This window comes from Colius striatus, chromosome Z (assembly GCF_028858725.1).
Source record: "Colius striatus isolate bColStr4 chromosome Z, bColStr4.1.hap1, whole genome shotgun sequence".
NCBI classification, from domain to species: Eukaryota; Metazoa; Chordata; class Aves; order Coliiformes; family Coliidae; genus Colius; species Colius striatus.
Window position 1 is genome coordinate 2,930,240 of NC_084790.1, and position 16,182 is coordinate 2,946,421.

Here is a 16,182-nt window from a genome sequence, read left to right on the forward strand (position 1 = left end):
CTGCCTTGGAGCAGGACTGACAGCTGGGAGCACCGTGCAGAGCTGCCAGCAACCTGTGAGAGGTGATGGGATGCCCCAGGACCACTAGACAATGTCGGGCTGTGGGGGTGCGTACGGGTGGGTGAGTGCTTTGGGCTGGTCCCCGTGTGCACTTTGGGTGCACATCCACGGCAGAGATACTGGCATGGAGCCCGACAGCCGGGCTGCGCGGGGTGATCAGTGCCATGGGCTGGGTGCTGACATGGGGAACAGCTCCCCTGTGGCAGGCGCACCGTTAGCTTGTGGGACGTGCTGCTGAGCCGGGGACACCGCGGCCGGGGTCACGTCTCCGCACCAGCTCCGCGCCGCGGGCGGCTGCTCGGGAAGCGCGTGGTCGCTCTCGCAATGACTGAGCGCAGCGAACGTTCCGCTGCCTCGGGTGGGTGTGAGACAGAAACCGCCTCGAACGCAGGGCTGGGGGCTGCGGCACGCCCGGGCTCCCTGCAGCGGGGCTGGGTGGAGGAGGGCTCGTCACGGGCGCGGTGCTGCACGCTGCGGCTGCGCTCCTGCCTCCGAGCATCCCTCACTCAGCCTCGCTCCGTGCAGGCGACCACCAGCCCCGCGGTGCCGGAGACAACCACCGACTTCTACTCGTGGGAGGAGGATGGGTACTCGTGGGAGGACAGCATGCCGCCCGAGCTCTGCGAGAAACAGGCAGTGCAGGGCTTCGCCCGCACCTACCAGCCAGCTGTGTACCTGCTGCTCTCGCTGCTGGGCACGGTGGGGAACGGCCTGGTGCTGCTCACGCACGTCCGCTACCGCCGGGCACACAGCATCACCGACGTCTGCCTCCTGCACCTCGCGCTGTCCGACCTCCTGCTGCTCCTGACGCTGCCCTTCGCCGTCACCGACACGCTGCAGGGCTGGTCCCCGGGCACGGCCGCCTGCAAGGCTCTGCAGGGCCTTTACGCTCTCAACTTCTACAGCGGCTTCCTCTTCCTCACCTGCATCAGCGTGGACCGCTACGTGGCCATCGTGCGGGTGCCGGCCGCCTGCCGCCTGCGCCCGCGGGCTCGCCGCCACGGCTGGCTAACGGCGGGCCTGGCCTGGCTGCTGGCCCTGCTGCTGGCGCTGCCCCAGTTCATCTACAGCCGAGCGGAGCAGCACCAGGACCTCCGGCTCTGCCGCGTCGTCTTCCCGCGGGCGGTGTCGAGGCCAGCCCGAGGGGCCACCAACCTGGTGCAGGTTGTGCTGGGCTTCGCCGTGCCGTTCCTGGTGATGGCGAGCTGCTACGCGGCCGTGGCTCGCACGCTGCTGGCGGCCCGCGGTGCCCAGCCCCACCGAGCGCTGCGGGTGCTGCTGGCCCTCGTGCTGGTGTTCGTCGCCCTGCAGCTGCCCCACAGCCTGATGGTGCTGCTGGACGCGGCCGAGCTGCTGGCCAGCTGGGAGATGAGCTGTGCGCAGAGCCGCCGCAAGGACCTGGCGCTGCTGGTCACCGGTGGGCTGGCGTACCTGCGCTGCTGCCTCAACCCCCTCCTCTACGCCTTCCTGGGCCAACGCTTCCGCCGGGAGCTGTGCCTGCTGGCCAGCGATGCGGGCTGTGTGGGTCCCCTCGAGCAGCGCTGCCCCAGCTGCCCCAGCCCCCGCCGGCGCTCGTCGCTCTCCACCTGCCAGGATGTGGTGTAGAGACGCGCTGTTCCCCCCAGACCCGCGGGACTCGGCCCCTCTGTGTCTCCCCCCGGGCATGGACCCACCGCGGGCCCCGTCAAAGCAGCCCGGCGGTGGCGGGATGGGACAACCCGCACGGTGCCCCGTGTTCCCCGTGCCAGCAGGGTGATGATGGCAAACTGAGGGTGTGGCAAAACAGAATTTGTGGGGTTTTTTTTACAGAATAATGCGAACATTGGAATTGGAAATATATTTCATATAAAGTTTCAATCCGGGTTTCCTGTTTTAGTAGGCAATAGGTTACAGGAACACTTACTGCACGGTATTAGCACTGTAGCTACTACTTGTTACGAGTTGAAGCAACAGTTTTAAACTAGCTTATTCCATAGATAGTGAAGTTACACGTATCAAAGACAGCAAGCCATTCCCTTCCTCTCAGCTCTGGATGGTAACATTGAGGGGTGTCCCCATTCAAGGGGGAAGATTTTCAGACACTCCATAAAGGACAGTATGCAGAAATCCTCTCACGCCCCACAGAAACGGGACTGGGCTTTTTATAGAATACAGGGATCTGCTGTCAGTCATCTTGTTTTCCCGTCTCTGTAGGGGTAGAAAGAACATCGAGTTTCCAGTAACAACGTTATCTCTGATATGTCTGTTTCACTGCCCGCTAGCTCGGGGCTTTTCTCATCCTCCCAAGTTATCCTTGGAGGTAGTCAAGGCAGGCTGGTCTGCGACGGCCTTCGCCGCTAGGAAACAGCATGACCTTCAGCTTGAGTCTTCTCACGAGACAGAGTGCCCTCCTACAGCCCGCACAAGCGTGAGCAGAGACAAGGAGGGGCCGCGCAGCACCCGTGTGCCCTGCAGCAGTGCCTCTGCTGCACAGCGAAGCACCGGGACAGGAGGACCCTGCGCAGTGCGCTGGGGTCCCCCTGCACTGCCCCGCGTTCTCGGGGGGGCCGTGGGGTACTGGCGGTGTTTGGGCGGTGGGTGCATACACCAGGTTCCTTCCCTTCCAACAAACCTCGGGCGAGCCCCGTCGGGCCAGCGCTGCCTGTGCGCGCCGGGGCTGCCCCGGGTCGGGGGCGGATGGAGGGGAAAACCGTGCCGACGGTGCCAGGGAGCGGCGGGGGAGGTCGGTTTGCTGGGATGGAGCCGGGGCCGGCGAGCGAGGGATGGGCTCCGTGTCCGTCCGTGCCCTCCGTGTCCGTCCGTCCCCTCCGTGTCCGTCAGCGCCGGTGTCGGCCGGGGATGCCTGCAGGCGGCAGCAGAGCCTCGCGCTCCTGCCTGTCCCTTGCCTGTCTCCGTGGTCGCCTGCCTGTCCCCTGCCTGTCCCCGCGGTGCCCTGTGTGGGCTCGGGGAGCGGGCGGGGACAGCCTGGGGGCTGCCGGGCTGGGCAGGGCAGCGGGTGTGCGTGTGGGAGGCGACAGCTCAGGAACTGGCACCGGCTCCACGGTGGCTCCAGGGCAGGGTGGGGGCATGAGCGGTTCTCAGCCGGGCCACCCAGCCCCGCGGTGCCCCCGTTTCGGCCCAGGCAGTCGAAGGGGACAGCCGTGGGCAGGAGCCCCTTGCTGAAGGGGTGGCAGAGCTCAGGCCACCCCCATGTGCAGGGTGTCAGAGGGGCTGGGAGACCTCAGGGTTGGTGACAGCAGAGGGCTCCCTAGAAAAATCTGCCCTGGGCCCTACTGGAAATCCCCTCCCAGGATGGAGAGGCCAGAGGGACTTTCCTCTCCCCTCCTCACTTTCCTCACGAACTCCTCTGCACCAGCACATCCCGTCCCAGCAACTCCCAGCTCCCACAGAGCCAGGGCGCTGTGGCTGGGCCTAGCATGGCCTTGATGCTCTCATCCCCATTGGGCTAGCACCAAGCTGAGTGGCACAGGGCCACGGGTTGGGAACACTTGGGGCTCTGTGGCAGCTCTACACACTGTGGCTGGCTGAAGGAGGGCTCTGGGTGGCTGGGAGCAGGATAGGGACTAGCTCTGGGGCAGCTGCTCGTGGTATCCCCACAGCGAAGTCATGCATGTAGGGAAGCACCGCATTGTCTCCGACCCTGTTGGTGCTGGTGGACTCTGTCCTGGTGCCCACACCTGCCCCGGCTGCCCTGCCAGCCCCACACTGGGGCTCAGCCCCCAGCACAGCCCGGCAGACACCCAGCGCTGGCTGCGTGGGAGGGGAACTGGCAGCTGGTGCTTCCTGCATGCGCATCCCAGCACCGCGGGCTCTGCCGATGTTGACCCAACAGCTGTAGCAAAGCCAGAGCTGTAGCTGATGTGCTTAACCCCTTCTGAGACTCCAGCAGCAGGACAGGGCTCAGGCACCGATGGCTCGAGGGTGCCACGGCCTCTCTGCTGCTAGGCAGGGCCCGGGGCCAAGCTGAGCTGCACCATTTTGCTGCAGCACCGGCTGTGCCATTGCCATGAGCCCCTTCATTCTCTGGCAGGAAGGCACCACGAGGGCTGGCAGGACAGGCCTGCCCGAGCACCGAGTCCTCCTCCCCGGGGAGCCCCTGCCTGCGCCAGCCATCCCCGGTCCTGCCCACGGGCACGCGGCACCGCCACGGCCTCAGCCGTCGGTGCTGCAGCACGGAGGGGCTGGGACAGCACCGGTTCCCGTGAGGTCACTCGATGCCCCGCGGCCAGTGCAGCCCCGGGCTGCCCGGTATACCGGCACTTCTCGGTGTCAGAGCCGGTGCCTGCGGCCCGCGGCGGTGCCGGTGCCCGCACTGGGTGCCGGTGGGTGCCCGTCGCGCCGTGCCGGGGGTAGCTCCGGTCCCCCGGAGCCGCCCCGTCGCGTCTGGGCGCGCGCCCCCGTCCGGCGGGTGACGCGAGCGGCGGCCCCGGCAGCGCTGGCTCCGCCCCGGGCGCAAGCGGCGATTGGCGGCGGCCGCTGACGCGCCCGGCCCGGCCCGCCCGGGGCGGCGGCGGCGGCGGCGGCGGCGGCGGCGGCGGCGGGGCCGGTCCCGGCGGAGGCGGCGGCGGCCCGGTCCCGTCCCGTCCCGTCCCGGTGCCGGTGCCGTCCGGTGCCGGCGGGGCGATGCCGTTCCCGGGCGGACTGTGGTGGCTGCTGTGCTGCCGGCAAGGCTTCACGCTGCTGCGACGGGACTACGGCGAGGCGGACCGGGAGGCGGACGGCGAGGCCGAGGAGGAAGAGGAGGAGGCGTCCTTTGAGCTCCGCGCTCAGGGAGACCAGGTTAGGGCCGGCACCAGCTCCGGGACGGGCCGACTGCGACGGGCACCGGAGCCGCGGCTGCGCACGGGGCGGCGGGACGGGCGGTGCGCGGCTCCTCCTGCCCGCCCGTCCGGCACCGGCCCCCGCTGACGCGGTACCGTCCTGGTCCCCGCCGCCCCGGCGAGCGCAGCCGCCGCCTGCCCGGGCACGTCCCCGCTGGTCCCGCCGGTCGGGTGGCCTTGGCGCGCCGCCGTCGCTCCGGCCGGGGGGTCCCCACGGTGGGGCAGGAGGTTCGTCCCGGTGGGTGTGGGGGAGCTGCCGCTCCCGGGCAGCCTCCGGCCGGGCCCTGGGGGGTCCTGGAGCCAGGGTTGCGGGGGCCGCTGCTGGCTGGATCCCGGTGCGGGGCCCTTGCTGCTGCCCGTCGGGTGCAGCTGCAGCCGGGGTCCTGCCAGGCCGGCCGGGCAGCGGGACCGGCTGCCGCCCACCCCTTGCCCGCACCTCGGAGCCGGGGCCGTGGGGGCTGGCAGTGCCCGATCCCGTGCTGGGCCCGTGCCCTGCGGCGCTGCCGAGCTCGGGCAGGCCGGCGGTGCGGAGGGCTCCGCGGGACAGCCGCAGCTCCGCACAGACGTGCCGGAGCAGGCCGGGGCTGCTCCCGGCACGCAGCACCCCGGGAGCACGTGGTGGGCACGGGGAGCGGGCCGGGATCTCCCCGCTCCGGCTGCTTCCTCTGTTTAGGGAAGCGGAGCGGCGGAAACCGGCGCTTCCCCCGGCCGGGCTGTGTGGAGGGCGGCTGATAGCGTGGCGGGGGCGGGGGGGACACCCCGGGGCTGCCTCCTGCCCGCACCAGCTGCCTCTCGTACTCGCAGCCACGGGGCTGCGTCTCTAGGGGCTCGGTGACAGCCCGGCCCCGCTTGCTGCAGCCCCTCTTCCCTGCCAACTGCTGGGTCTGCAGCGCGGACCCACTGTCACCGGGCCGCCCCGTCTGTGGACAGCCCTGAGCCATCCCCTGGCAGCGGGTCCCCTTCCCCAGCGGCGCCTGCACCACGGGACAGCCGGGACAGTGGCAGAGCTGGCGCTGGGCCCGCTGGGCACTGGTGTCGGTGCCAAGGGCATGGCAATGGCAGGAGCCATCTTTGGCCTTCCCACATCGCATGGGCTGCGCTGGCTCCGGAGGTCCGCGCTGGCGTGGGCGGCTGTGACGCCACCTCCCTGGGGAGCTCTTTGCCATGGCCCTGGGGGGGTCCTTGGAAAGCCGCAGCGCCGGCCGCCCCTTCCTGAGAGCGTGGGATCAGCTCCCCAGGCCTTGCCACCGCGGCTCCTCTCCCATTTATTTATATCCCTGAGAAGGAGCCGGCCGCCACCGCCTCCTCCTCCTGCCACTGGGCACTGCCTCTGTGCCCACAGTCGTGCAGGAGAGCGCGGGGCCCTCCCCGGGCTGCGCAGCGGGACGGTGGCTGGAGAAGCTGGAGCCGTGCACGGTCACTGCTGCTGCATGACAGGTGCCCTTAATGCCGCGGGTCAGCGGTGCCCGGCCCTGCCCCGCGGCGCAGCCGTACCTGCAGCGGCTCCCCCCCCCCGCCCCTTCTCCCCGACGCTATATTTAGCAGCCGTCTCTTTTTCTCGGCATTTCGTGGTGTGCCCTGTCCCGTCGGGCTGCAGCTGGCAGGGTTACCCACTCACCGCCCCGCGCAGCACCCTCCGGCGCTGCCGTGTCCCCTCGCCCTGCCCGACCGGGTGCCTGCCGGTGCCTGGGCTCTGCCTCGTGTCCTGGCACGCGTGTGCCGGGGTCATCGCCGTCCACGTCGAGTTGTGCCGCTCGAGGAGGAGCCGGCCCCCTGCCCAGCGCTGCCGGGCCAGGGGCTTCCCTGCGCCGTCCATCCGCGTCCCACCGCCGCGGGCAGGAAGTCAGCGGCCCCATCACAATGGGACTTTGTGCCGTAAGCGTATTACTCAGCACTGACCTTGTGCAATTCTGCACGGTATTCAGCCCGCTGGGTCAGCTGAGGACGCGCGGCCGGCGTGCCCGGCGGCTGCCCCCGCGCCCCCGGGGTGGTCCAGCTGCAGCGCTGCCTCCTGCCACCGCCGTGGGGGCGACCGGGGCTCCCTGCCCCGTGGCAGCGGCAGCAGGGACGTGAGCTTATCCCTTTGGGTCTGGAGCTGGGCTTGCGGGGGGAGACGTTCAGGGCTGCCAGGTGGGGCTGAGACTTCTCCTTGCTGCGCAGGGGTCCCTGGAGGTGAGCCTGAGCCAGCCCACGCGCAGGAGCAGCGGCTCGGAGCGGTGAGTGACTCCTGCCTCCCGCCCGCGGGGCTTCCCATCGCGTCCCTCGAGGGGTGCTGGGGGTGCCGGGGGCCGGCACACCGCGGGGGGGGGGGGTGCACTGGGGACGCCCTGTGCCGTCCCATCCTGCCCAAGCAGAGGATGGCAGGGCCATGCTCTGTCCCCATCCCTGGCGCGTCCCCTGCTGTACCCAGTGGCCTGGCTGCCCATGGGATTAGCCAGCAGGAGCCGTGCGTGGCTCCTTCTGTGCCAGGAGGCTGTGCCAAGCTACATCCACCGGCAGAGCCTGGGGTGGTGTGTGCCCAGGGAGATGGGGTGCTGGGACACGGGGGCCTGCTCGCTCCCCGTCCTCCCAGTGCCGACACCGCTGCCAACATTCCTTCCTGGTTGTTCATTTTCCGAATTCCTTGGCAGGGCCGCGACTGCAAACAGATTATTTTTAGCCAGGGTCATCTGCACCCGATGGCTCTGCCGCGTTCCCACCGCGGGGTTGGGGGGTGCCCGGAGCCCCTCGGGACCCGTCTGGCCCCAGTCCCCAGACTGGCTCCCCTCTCAGGTGCCGTGGGAGGTACCTGCAGGTGCCTGGGCTCAGCCCTGTGTCGTCCCCAGGTCCCTGCTCGTCACGGAGGAGATGCGCAGCCTCATCGTGGAGAAGGGCCCGGGGCCAGTGGAGGATGACCCCGATGCTCTTGTGAAAGGTGGGCATAGCCGGGCTGGGGGGCACAGGGGCCGGATCGTGGCTGGATCGTGTCCCAGAGGGGCAGGAGGCACCGGTGGGGCCGGTGCTGGGCAGCCCCTGTGCTGAAGAGCCCCTGGGGCAGGTGGTGCCAGCGGCAGGGGCTGAGGCTTCCCCTTGCCAGGCTGGCTGCAGCGGGAGGTGCGGGGCGGAGTGAAGACCCCCTGGATCCGGCCTCGGAAGTACTGGTTTGTGCTGACACCCGACTCCCTGGACTACTACAGCAGCAACGAGAAGGGAGCCCGGCGCCTGGGCTCCCTTGTGCTCACCAGCCTCTGCTCCGTGCTCTGGCCAGACAAGCAGACCTACAAGGAGACGGGTAAGATGTCTGTACCCCTCAGTCGGGCTGCACCTTCGCGGCCTCTTGTGCTCTGTGTTTGCTCTCCCGGGACCTGAGAGGACTCTGTTGCCCAGAGGAGAAGCTGTGCCAAGCTCCAGACTGGAGTGGGGGTCGTTGGGGTGAGGGTGCTGGGGTTGGGGGGAGGGGGGCAGAGGGTGAGCTGTGTGTCCCTCGCAGGCTACTGGAGCGTGACGGTGTTTGGCAGGAAGCATTGCTACCGCCTGTACACGGAGCACCTGAACGAGGCCGTGCACTGGGTGTGCGCAGTGCAGAAGGTCATCGACAGCAAAGCTCCCGTCCAGACGCCCACCCAGCTGCTCATGCGCGACGTCGAGGTGAGCACGGGGATGGAAGCGTCCCGGGGCAGCAGCGGGTGCCTGTGCCAGCTCCTCCTGGCTGGGCAGCCAACCCCTCTGCAGCTGCTGCCATCGCTTCGCCCTCCCAGGAGCACTGTGGCAGCCCCGAGGTCCTGGAGCAGATCTACCGCTGCAACCCAATCCTGCGCTACACCAGCAGCCCCCTCTACGCTCCCCTGCTGCCCTTCCCCTACGGCAGCCTGGACCAAAGCGGTGAGGGGCAGACAGGGGACACGCAGCCCAGTCCCACAGTGCTGGGCTGGGGACTGCGCGGGCGCTGGGCTGAGCCCCATCTGGGTGAGGGTACGGCACCTGGCTGCCCAGGGTATGCACGGTAACCCCCCCTGCTCCCATCCCACCCCGCAGACCCCGGCCCCCGCAGCTACACCACGCTGCGCGACGAGGCCGTGAAGCTCTTCAACTCGCTGCAGCAGCTGGAGTCGGAGCGGGACCCGGTGCCGCTGATGCAGGGAGTCCTGCAGACCTGCCTGGACCTGCCGCCGCTGGTGGATGAGATCTACTGCCAGCTGGTGAAGCAGACCACGGAGCCGCCGGCGCCGGGCGGGCAGGGCGACCTGCACTACTGGCAGCTGCTCACCTGCATGAGCTGCACCTTCCTGCCCTCCCAGCCCGTCCTGCGCTTCCTGCGCTTCCACTTGGACAGGCGAGTGCTGGCGGAGCTCGCCCGGTGCCGGGGCACCCGTCGAGTCGGTGCCACCGTGACCTCCCCGATGTCTCTGGCAGGACGGAGAGCCGGTTCCCCTCCTCGGAGATGGCCAAGTACGCCTGCTTCATCCGGGAGGCGCTGGGGAAGACGAAGGGGCGGGAGTGCGTGCCCTCCCTGGAGGAGATCCTGGTGCTGATGCGGCGGCAGGAGATGATCTGCACCGTGCACTGCCCGGGGGCACCCGCCTGCAGCGTGGCCATCAGCTCCCACACCACGGCTGAGGAGGTGACGGGCTGTGTCTGCGCCGGGCGGGGGGCTCGGGGTGTTTTGATGCGTGGGGCAGGGTGGGCAGCGTGCCGTTGGTGGGGTTCCTGTGGGTCTCTCCCAGCTCGTCCTTGTGTCGGAAAGGGGCTGGGGGCCACCTGCCTCTGCCCGCCGTGACCTGTCTGTGTCCCTTTGCAGCCCTGAGCGCCGGAGCCAGGGACGTGCAGTCACCATCGGTTGCCTTTGTCTCGCCCCAGGTGGCCCAGGAGCTGGTGTCACGCCTGGGGCTGTCCCAGAGCCCCAATCTCTTCGCCCTCTACGAGCAATCCCGGCGGCGGGAGCAGCCTGTGGGCAGCACCACGCTGCTGGCTGACGTCCTCACCAGGTTTGAAAAGTAAATGTCCCACCACTGTGCTGCCTAAGGGGGGGTAAGAGGGGCCGGGGTGGGGGATGCCTCCCACGCTGATGGGGCCGATCCCTTCTGCCACAGCCTGGCTGGGGAGGAGCGGGAGCAGGACCCGCCGTGCCGGCTCTGCTTCAAGCACTACGGCTTCCTGGACACGGACAATGTCCCACGGGACAGCCTGGAGTTTGCCCTCCTGTTTGAGCAGGTGAGAGCCATCCCGGGGGGGTTGGCCAGACGTTGCCACGCTGCGGCGGCCACGCCGTGCCATCTCCTCCCCCTCCCCCTCCCGCAGGCGCACGAGATGGTGCTACGGGGCTACGTGCCCACGTCGGAGGAGACGCTGCAGACACTGGCGGCCCTGCGCCTGCAGAGCCTCAACAGCGACTTCTCCACCCACGTCCCCTTCCCACGCCTGGAAGAGCTCTTCCCACCCCATGTCCTGCACGCCCGTCTGCCGCCGACCCCTTGCCACCGGCCCCCAGCCAAGTGCCGGGGGGCCCGCCTGCGCGCCGGGCTGCTGGCCAGCGGGCTCTGGGGGCAAGCGCTGGCCAAGCAACGTGCGGAGCGCGACCAGCGCCTGCGGGGCCGCCTGCGGGAGGAGGGGGCCAGCACCATGGCTGCCATCGTGGAGAAGTGGAAGCTGCTGCAGGGCATGGGCCGGCCCGAGGCCATGGCCGCCTACGTGGCGCTGGTGCGGGAGTGGCCGGGCTTCGGCTCCACGCTGTTCGACGTCAGGCTGCGCGCGGTGAGGCCGCGGCGGGCTGGGGGGCGGCGGGCGGCCCGGGGCAGCGGGAGGCCCTGACTCCCCTCTCCCCGCAGAGCACGGCGGGGGCTGGGGCTCAGCGGCTGTGGCTGGGCGTCGGGGCCAAGGCCGTCTCGCTCTACAAGCCCGGGGAGCCAGAGCCCTTGGACAGCTTCTGCTACGGCCGCATCTCCTCCTTCGGCGCCTCCGACGGCAACACCTTCCGCCTCTCCCTGGAGGATCGGGACCTGCTCTTCGAAACCTCCCAGGTGAGGGACGCCCCTTCCTTCCTCCTTCCCCCGGGGGCTGCAGGGTCCTGGGCACCCCGGCCCGCATGAGCCTGTCCTCTGTGTCCCGCAGGTAGAGGAGATCACTCAGCTCCTCAACACGTACCTCACCTCCGCGGGCGCCCGGCGGCCGCCCCGGCCCCAGGACACGGCCGCCGGCCCCCCTGCCTCGGACCCCACCGCCCTGTCCCAGGAGCTGTGTCCTCTGGCCAGGCCCTGGCAGCACCGGGCGCTGGTGGGCTCCTCCCACAGCTAGCCAAGGGGCCGGCGTGGCCGCGGTGGCCGGCATGGGGAGGGCAGCCGGCCTGGCAGCCAGCAGCAGGTCGGTGCTGGTCCCTGAGCAGGGGGGACAGGGGCTCGTGCTCCTCACGCCGCCGTTGCCTTTCTGGTTATTTCCTTAATTTATTTTGAGACGCTTGTGCCCCCCTCACGTCTCCCAGCACTTTCCCTGGAGGGCAGCAGATCTTCCCCCCTCCTCCCCGCCGCCTCCTGCCCCGTGCTGCCTCCAGGCCTGACCCCCTCCCCTGTTACCCAGTGCCTTGGCCTGCAGCGCTCGTGCTGCCTGGCAGCTCTGCCTGTGCCCTGGCTCCTGCTTGTGCCCCAGGGGCTTTGCCTGGGGTTGGGGATGCTGTGCCATTGCCTGTCTGTCCGTCCACTGAGCCCACCCCTCCTGGAAAGCTGCAGGCAGCTTCAGCCCGAGCTGCCTCGGTGACCGGTGGGCTCTGAGGTGGGGTGGCAGCTGGTACGGCTGGGGCTCCGGCCCCTCAACGTTGCCTCTGTAAAGTTTTGTCAGTTTTCTGTCTTGGGGAAGGGAGAGGGAGGGTTGGTTGGTTGTTTTTATAAATAAATGCACAAAGGAACGTCTGGGCCTCGTTGTCCCGGAGCCGATCCCCGGGGCAGCCAGCGCAGCAGGGCCGGCGAGGAGCAGCACAGCGTGTCCTTGGGGGCAGGGCTGTCCCTCCAGCCCGCAGCCCGGCTGCTCGCTCTGCCTTTGGCATTTCATCAACAGCTCGGGCTCTGCTTCCAGCTCCCCGGCACCCCCTGGCACTGGCTGCCCCGCAGCGGGTGCTTCTTCGGGGCTGGTGCCAAAGAAGGCGTGGGAGCTCGGCGCTGGCATGGCCAGGGGGGGTATTTTTAGCCTCCTGCTCAGTGCCACGGGCTAATTCTCAGCCAGCGCTGCCCCATGCCCCCATGCCTTGCAGCCTGACTGATGTGGGGCAGGACCGGAGCGGCTGTGTCCGTCTGTCCCTCCCCACACACCACCGGGCCCTGAGCCAATGTCCGTCCTGGCAGTGCCATCCCCCTGCCTTGGATCCAGAGCGGCGAGCCTCCCCCCTCACCCTCCCCCCAGCCCCTCGTGGGGCCACGAAACGTTAATGTGAGCGCTGTGGGTGGTGGTGGGGGCTGGTCAGCCCTGCCAGCAGATCCTTCCAGTATTTCTGGCTGTGCTGCAGCGGTCACCCAGCGCTGCGGAGGTGCAGCTGAGCAGTGTGCCCGGCTCACCGCTCCCACCACGCTGGGACACTGTCAGATTGAGGATGGGCAGGGGGAAATGGCCAGCTGGGTAAGGCCAGTGCTGGCCCCAGCAGCACCTCCTCCAGGGGCTGCTCACTCCAGGAGCGTGCAGGCAAGTGTCAGTACAGGAACAGCCTTTATTAAAGCAAAATAACCTACAAAAATATAGATACAGCCTATGCCCCAGGCCTGATCTGGCCAAAAGAAACACAAGGCTTCTGCCCACACAGAGCCTTCAGCAGCAGGGGTGCACCCAGCTCTTCAGGCCAGGCCTGTTCCAAGCCCCTCAACTCTCCTTCTCCTCCTCCTCCTCTCCTCCTCATGAGCATTGCTCCAGGGCTGGAGGTTCTCTCCCAGCACAGCACACCAGCTGCCCCGTCCCATCCTGGGCCAGGGCTGGCGGGGAGCGGAGGCTGTGCCCCTGCCAAGGGGTTGCAGGGGCAGCGCTGCTCCCTGCTGAGGAACACAGCTTGGGATGGGGGAAAGGGGGGGGTGGGGGCGTGTGTATGGTGGTGGGTGGTGTGTGTGTGTGTGAGGCCCCTGGAACCCAACCCCTGGTGCGCACAGAGGTGGCTGTGGGCCGCTCCTGGGCCCTGGCAGGCTGCTCACTGCTCCTGCGTGCCCCAGGAGATGTAATCGGGCCGTGTGGCTGCGTGGTACTCGTCGATGAGCTGCTGCACGATCTCCCGGGAGTTATCCAGCTCGTCAAAGTTGTCCTTGAAGATGTCCTCCTTGCGGAACTGCTCCAGGAAAGCCTCGCGCTTGCGCAGCTTGTCGTACTGCCGGCACGTCCTCTCAAACAGCTGGGGAGCAAGCGAGGCAGGTCAGAGGGGACACAGCTCCCTGGGGCATCCCAGCCTCCTCAGGCAGTGCAGGACCTGCTCCCCTGCATCCCAGCCTGCGGCAGCTCGTGCATCCCGGGCTGCCTTTGGCTAGGGTGTGGGTCTGCAGCAGGACGCCGGACCTCAGCTCTGCTGTGCCCCAGTTGGGAGCTGCCCACGCTCCCCTCAGCTGCAGGGCCTGCTGTGGCTCTGCAGAAGCCTCAGGGGAGGATGTGTTTGCTACAGGGAGGAGCTCAGAGCTGTGCCCATGGGGACTCACCGAGGAGATGTTGGTGTGGTTGGCCATCATGAGGCCGCTGACGCGGTGTGCGGACGGCAGGTAAGGGGACTTGCGGGACAAAGCCACCTGGATGCTGGCAGGGCCCCAAGGGATGAAGTTGGCCAGTTTCCTCTCCCTAATCCGCTGCAGACTCTTGTGAACCTGGTGGGAAGAGAGCAGTGAAGGGCAGCAGGGTGATGGGCCGCAGCAGCCTGGCCCCAGCAGACCCAGGAGCTGCTCCCTGTGGGATGCACAGCCTGAGGAAGGGGGACTTCGGCCTAGGGAGGCTTCCAGGAGGCCAGGGCCCCACACAGGAGCAACTTGGAGGCAGTTTCTGAGCCACTCAGGAAGGCAGTGACCAGGCCATTCCCTGGCAGGCCCCACGACTGCCATGGCTGTGGCAGCTCACCTGTGTGGGGTCCACCTCCCCCTGGATGATGTTGAGGATGGCAATGTAGCAGTGGTTGGTCTGCCTGTCTCGCCCTGTGGACACCATCACGTTTTTAGGCTGCAGCAATCTCCTCATCACATCCAGGACCGTGGTTTTCCTCACGCTGGCCACCTGAAAATGCCAGCTGGGGGTCAGTGGGGAGCGGGGTGTGCTGCTCCCCTGCCCTCCCCCGTACCCTGCACACACACACACACAGGAGCAGAGGGCAGCTGCACACAGAAGCCCTCGCTCCTGGGGGATGGAGCCACGTGCAAAGCCACATGCAGGACAGGGAAATCCCAAAGTCACACCACAGGCACAGCCAGGCTGGGAACCCAAGGGCACTGAGCTGTGCCCCGCTCCCAGCATGGCAGGGGCAGGGCGCAAAGCTCAGCTGAGACCAGAGTGACAGACACAAAACTTCCATCCTGTTCCACTGCCAAAGCAAGGAGTGGGGCTGGAGGGCAGGAGAGGGGGTATCTTCTGCTGCAACCCATCTCCACCTCATCCTCAGCAGTCCTTGAGGGCTGTTCCAGGCTTTGCCCAGCTGCTCCTTGCCACGGGGGAGCCAGGGCCAGCACCCCCAGGAATGCCCACAGCAAGGACAGCAGTGTGGCAGCCCCACTCCAGCCTCATCTGAGCTGCTGGCTGAGCCCTCCCCACACTCCTCCCTGGAAGGACAGATCACACACTCGATACCCTTTTCAGAGCCAGCAGTTTCTCAGATTTGCTCCTCTGAGTAACATCCTGAGGAAACGCACAGGAGAGGAGAACAGCAGCTGGTTAAGCTCCCAGCAGACCTGACACACATCCAAGCCAGGTGAGAGCCTCTCCAAACACAACTGGGGGCACAGTGGGGCACTGCCTGGGGAGGAGCTCAGTGCAAGCAGTGCAGCTGAGCCGTAGCAATCCCCTCCCAGAACACAGATCAAGGCCTGGGAAGGGGCTGATGCCTCCAGCCCACCATCAGTCTTGGCATAAGAGTGACCAACAGTGTTACGAACTAAACAGCCTGGGCCAGTGGCCCACCAGGCCAGCAAGGACGCTACACTGGGCTCACTTTAAGAGTGGTGGTTGTCAGATCAGACACTTTCAGCTCTCCTGTGGCTGCCTCAGCTACGCTGATGCATGCAGGAGGCAGCCCAGCATGAGCACAACTGCCTGCACACATCTGAGTCACCGGAAGGCTGTGCTGCCAGTCAGTGAGAGCTGGGCAGGCTGAGAGGTGGGCAGAGAGGAACCTGCTGAGGTTCAACAAGGGCACATGAAGAGTCCTGCACCCGGGGAGGAACCACCCCCTACAGCAGGACAGGCTGGGGGTGACCTGCTGGAGAGCAGCTCCAGGAGACAGACCTGGCAGTGCTGGAGGAGAATCAACTTCCCATGAGCAGCAACGTGGCCTCGTGGGCAAGAAGCCAATGGCAGCCTGGGGGCATCCAGCAGAGTGTGGGCAGCAGGGCCAGGGAGCTTCTGCTCCCCTTTGCTCTGCTCTGCCACATGTGCTGAGGCCTCATCTGGAGTCCTGGGGCCAGTTGTGGGCTCCCCAGCTGCAGAGGGACAGGGAAGTGCTGCAGAGAGGCCAGCACAGGGCCAGCAAGATGCTCAGGGCACTGGAGCATGTTCCTGCTGAGGAAAGGCTGCGGGCCCTGGGGCTGGTCAGTCTGGAGAAGGCTGAGTGGGGGGCTCATCAATACTTGTAAGTACCTAAAGGGTGGGTGGCAGGAGGATGGGGCCAGTGTTTTCTGTGGTGGCCAGTGACAGGACAAGGGGGAACAGTCACAAGCTGGAGCACACAGAGTTCCACTGGCACAGGAGGAGAAACTCCTTTGGTGCTGAGTTGAGGGAGCCCTGGCCCAGGCTGCCCAGGGAGGGTGTGGAGGCTCCTTCTCAGGAGGTTTCCAAACCACTTGGACACGTTCCTGTGCCCCCTGATCGAGGGGAACCTGCTTTAGCAGGGGGTTGGGGCTGGAGGAGCTCTGAGTCCAACCACTCTGAGTCATGTCACAGGTGCCTATCACATGCTGTGGGTGACAGGCCTGTGATTTGGAACCCGTGGGGCTGAGTGTGTTAGCAGGTGAGTGTGGCAAGCTCCTTCTGCCCTCAGGGAAGGACAGCAGTGCCAGGGGGGTGGCTGCCTTACCGACTGGTCGGTGGGTGAGCGGTGTGTAGCCCGTCATGAGGAAGTGCAGGCGGGGCGTGGGGATGAGAGAGGCAATCAGCCCGATGAGGTCGTTGTGTTGTA

At 67.5% G+C, this 16,182-nt stretch overlaps 3 protein-coding genes across 4 annotated transcripts in view; 2 read left to right on the forward strand and 1 right to left on the reverse strand.

Moving 5' to 3' along the window:
- The first annotated feature begins 384 nt into the window (after positions 1-384).
- Positions 385-1,665, forward strand: CCR10 (C-C motif chemokine receptor 10). Its single transcript, XM_062017543.1, has one exon. It carries the CDS (start codon positions 385-387, stop codon positions 1,663-1,665), a length of 1,281 nt encoding a protein of 426 aa, XP_061873527.1.
- A 2,930-nt stretch (positions 1,666-4,595) lies between these two features.
- On the forward strand, positions 4,596-11,754 carry PLEKHH3 (pleckstrin homology, MyTH4 and FERM domain containing H3). 2 transcript variants are annotated; one of them, XM_062019024.1, is made up of 13 exons: positions 4,596-4,839; positions 7,041-7,096; positions 7,706-7,794; positions 7,957-8,151; positions 8,350-8,507; positions 8,618-8,741; positions 8,895-9,192; positions 9,273-9,480; positions 9,717-9,853; positions 9,950-10,070; positions 10,158-10,610; positions 10,685-10,876; positions 10,968-11,754. In XM_062019024.1, exons 1-13 carry the CDS (start codon positions 4,684-4,686, stop codon positions 11,148-11,150), a joined length of 2,370 nt encoding a protein of 789 aa, XP_061875008.1. In that variant the 5' UTR covers positions 4,596-4,683; the 3' UTR covers positions 11,151-11,754. The 2 variants fall into 2 exon arrangements, with proteins under 2 accessions (XP_061875008.1, XP_061875010.1); XM_062019026.1 differs by having other exon boundaries at positions 9,717-9,844.
- Positions 11,755-12,788: 1,034 nt separating this feature from the next.
- The window catches only part of TUBG1 (tubulin gamma 1), a 10,748-nt gene continuing 7,354 nt past the window's right edge, over positions 12,789-16,182 (reverse strand). Inside the window, 5 exon segments of the mRNA XM_062018599.1 lie at positions 12,789-13,212; positions 13,511-13,672; positions 13,920-14,072; positions 16,081-16,092; positions 16,094-16,180. Of these exon segments, the coding sequence (XP_061874583.1) occupies positions 13,015-13,212; positions 13,511-13,672; positions 13,920-14,072; positions 16,081-16,092; positions 16,094-16,180 (612 nt within the window). The 3' untranslated portion in view covers positions 12,789-13,014.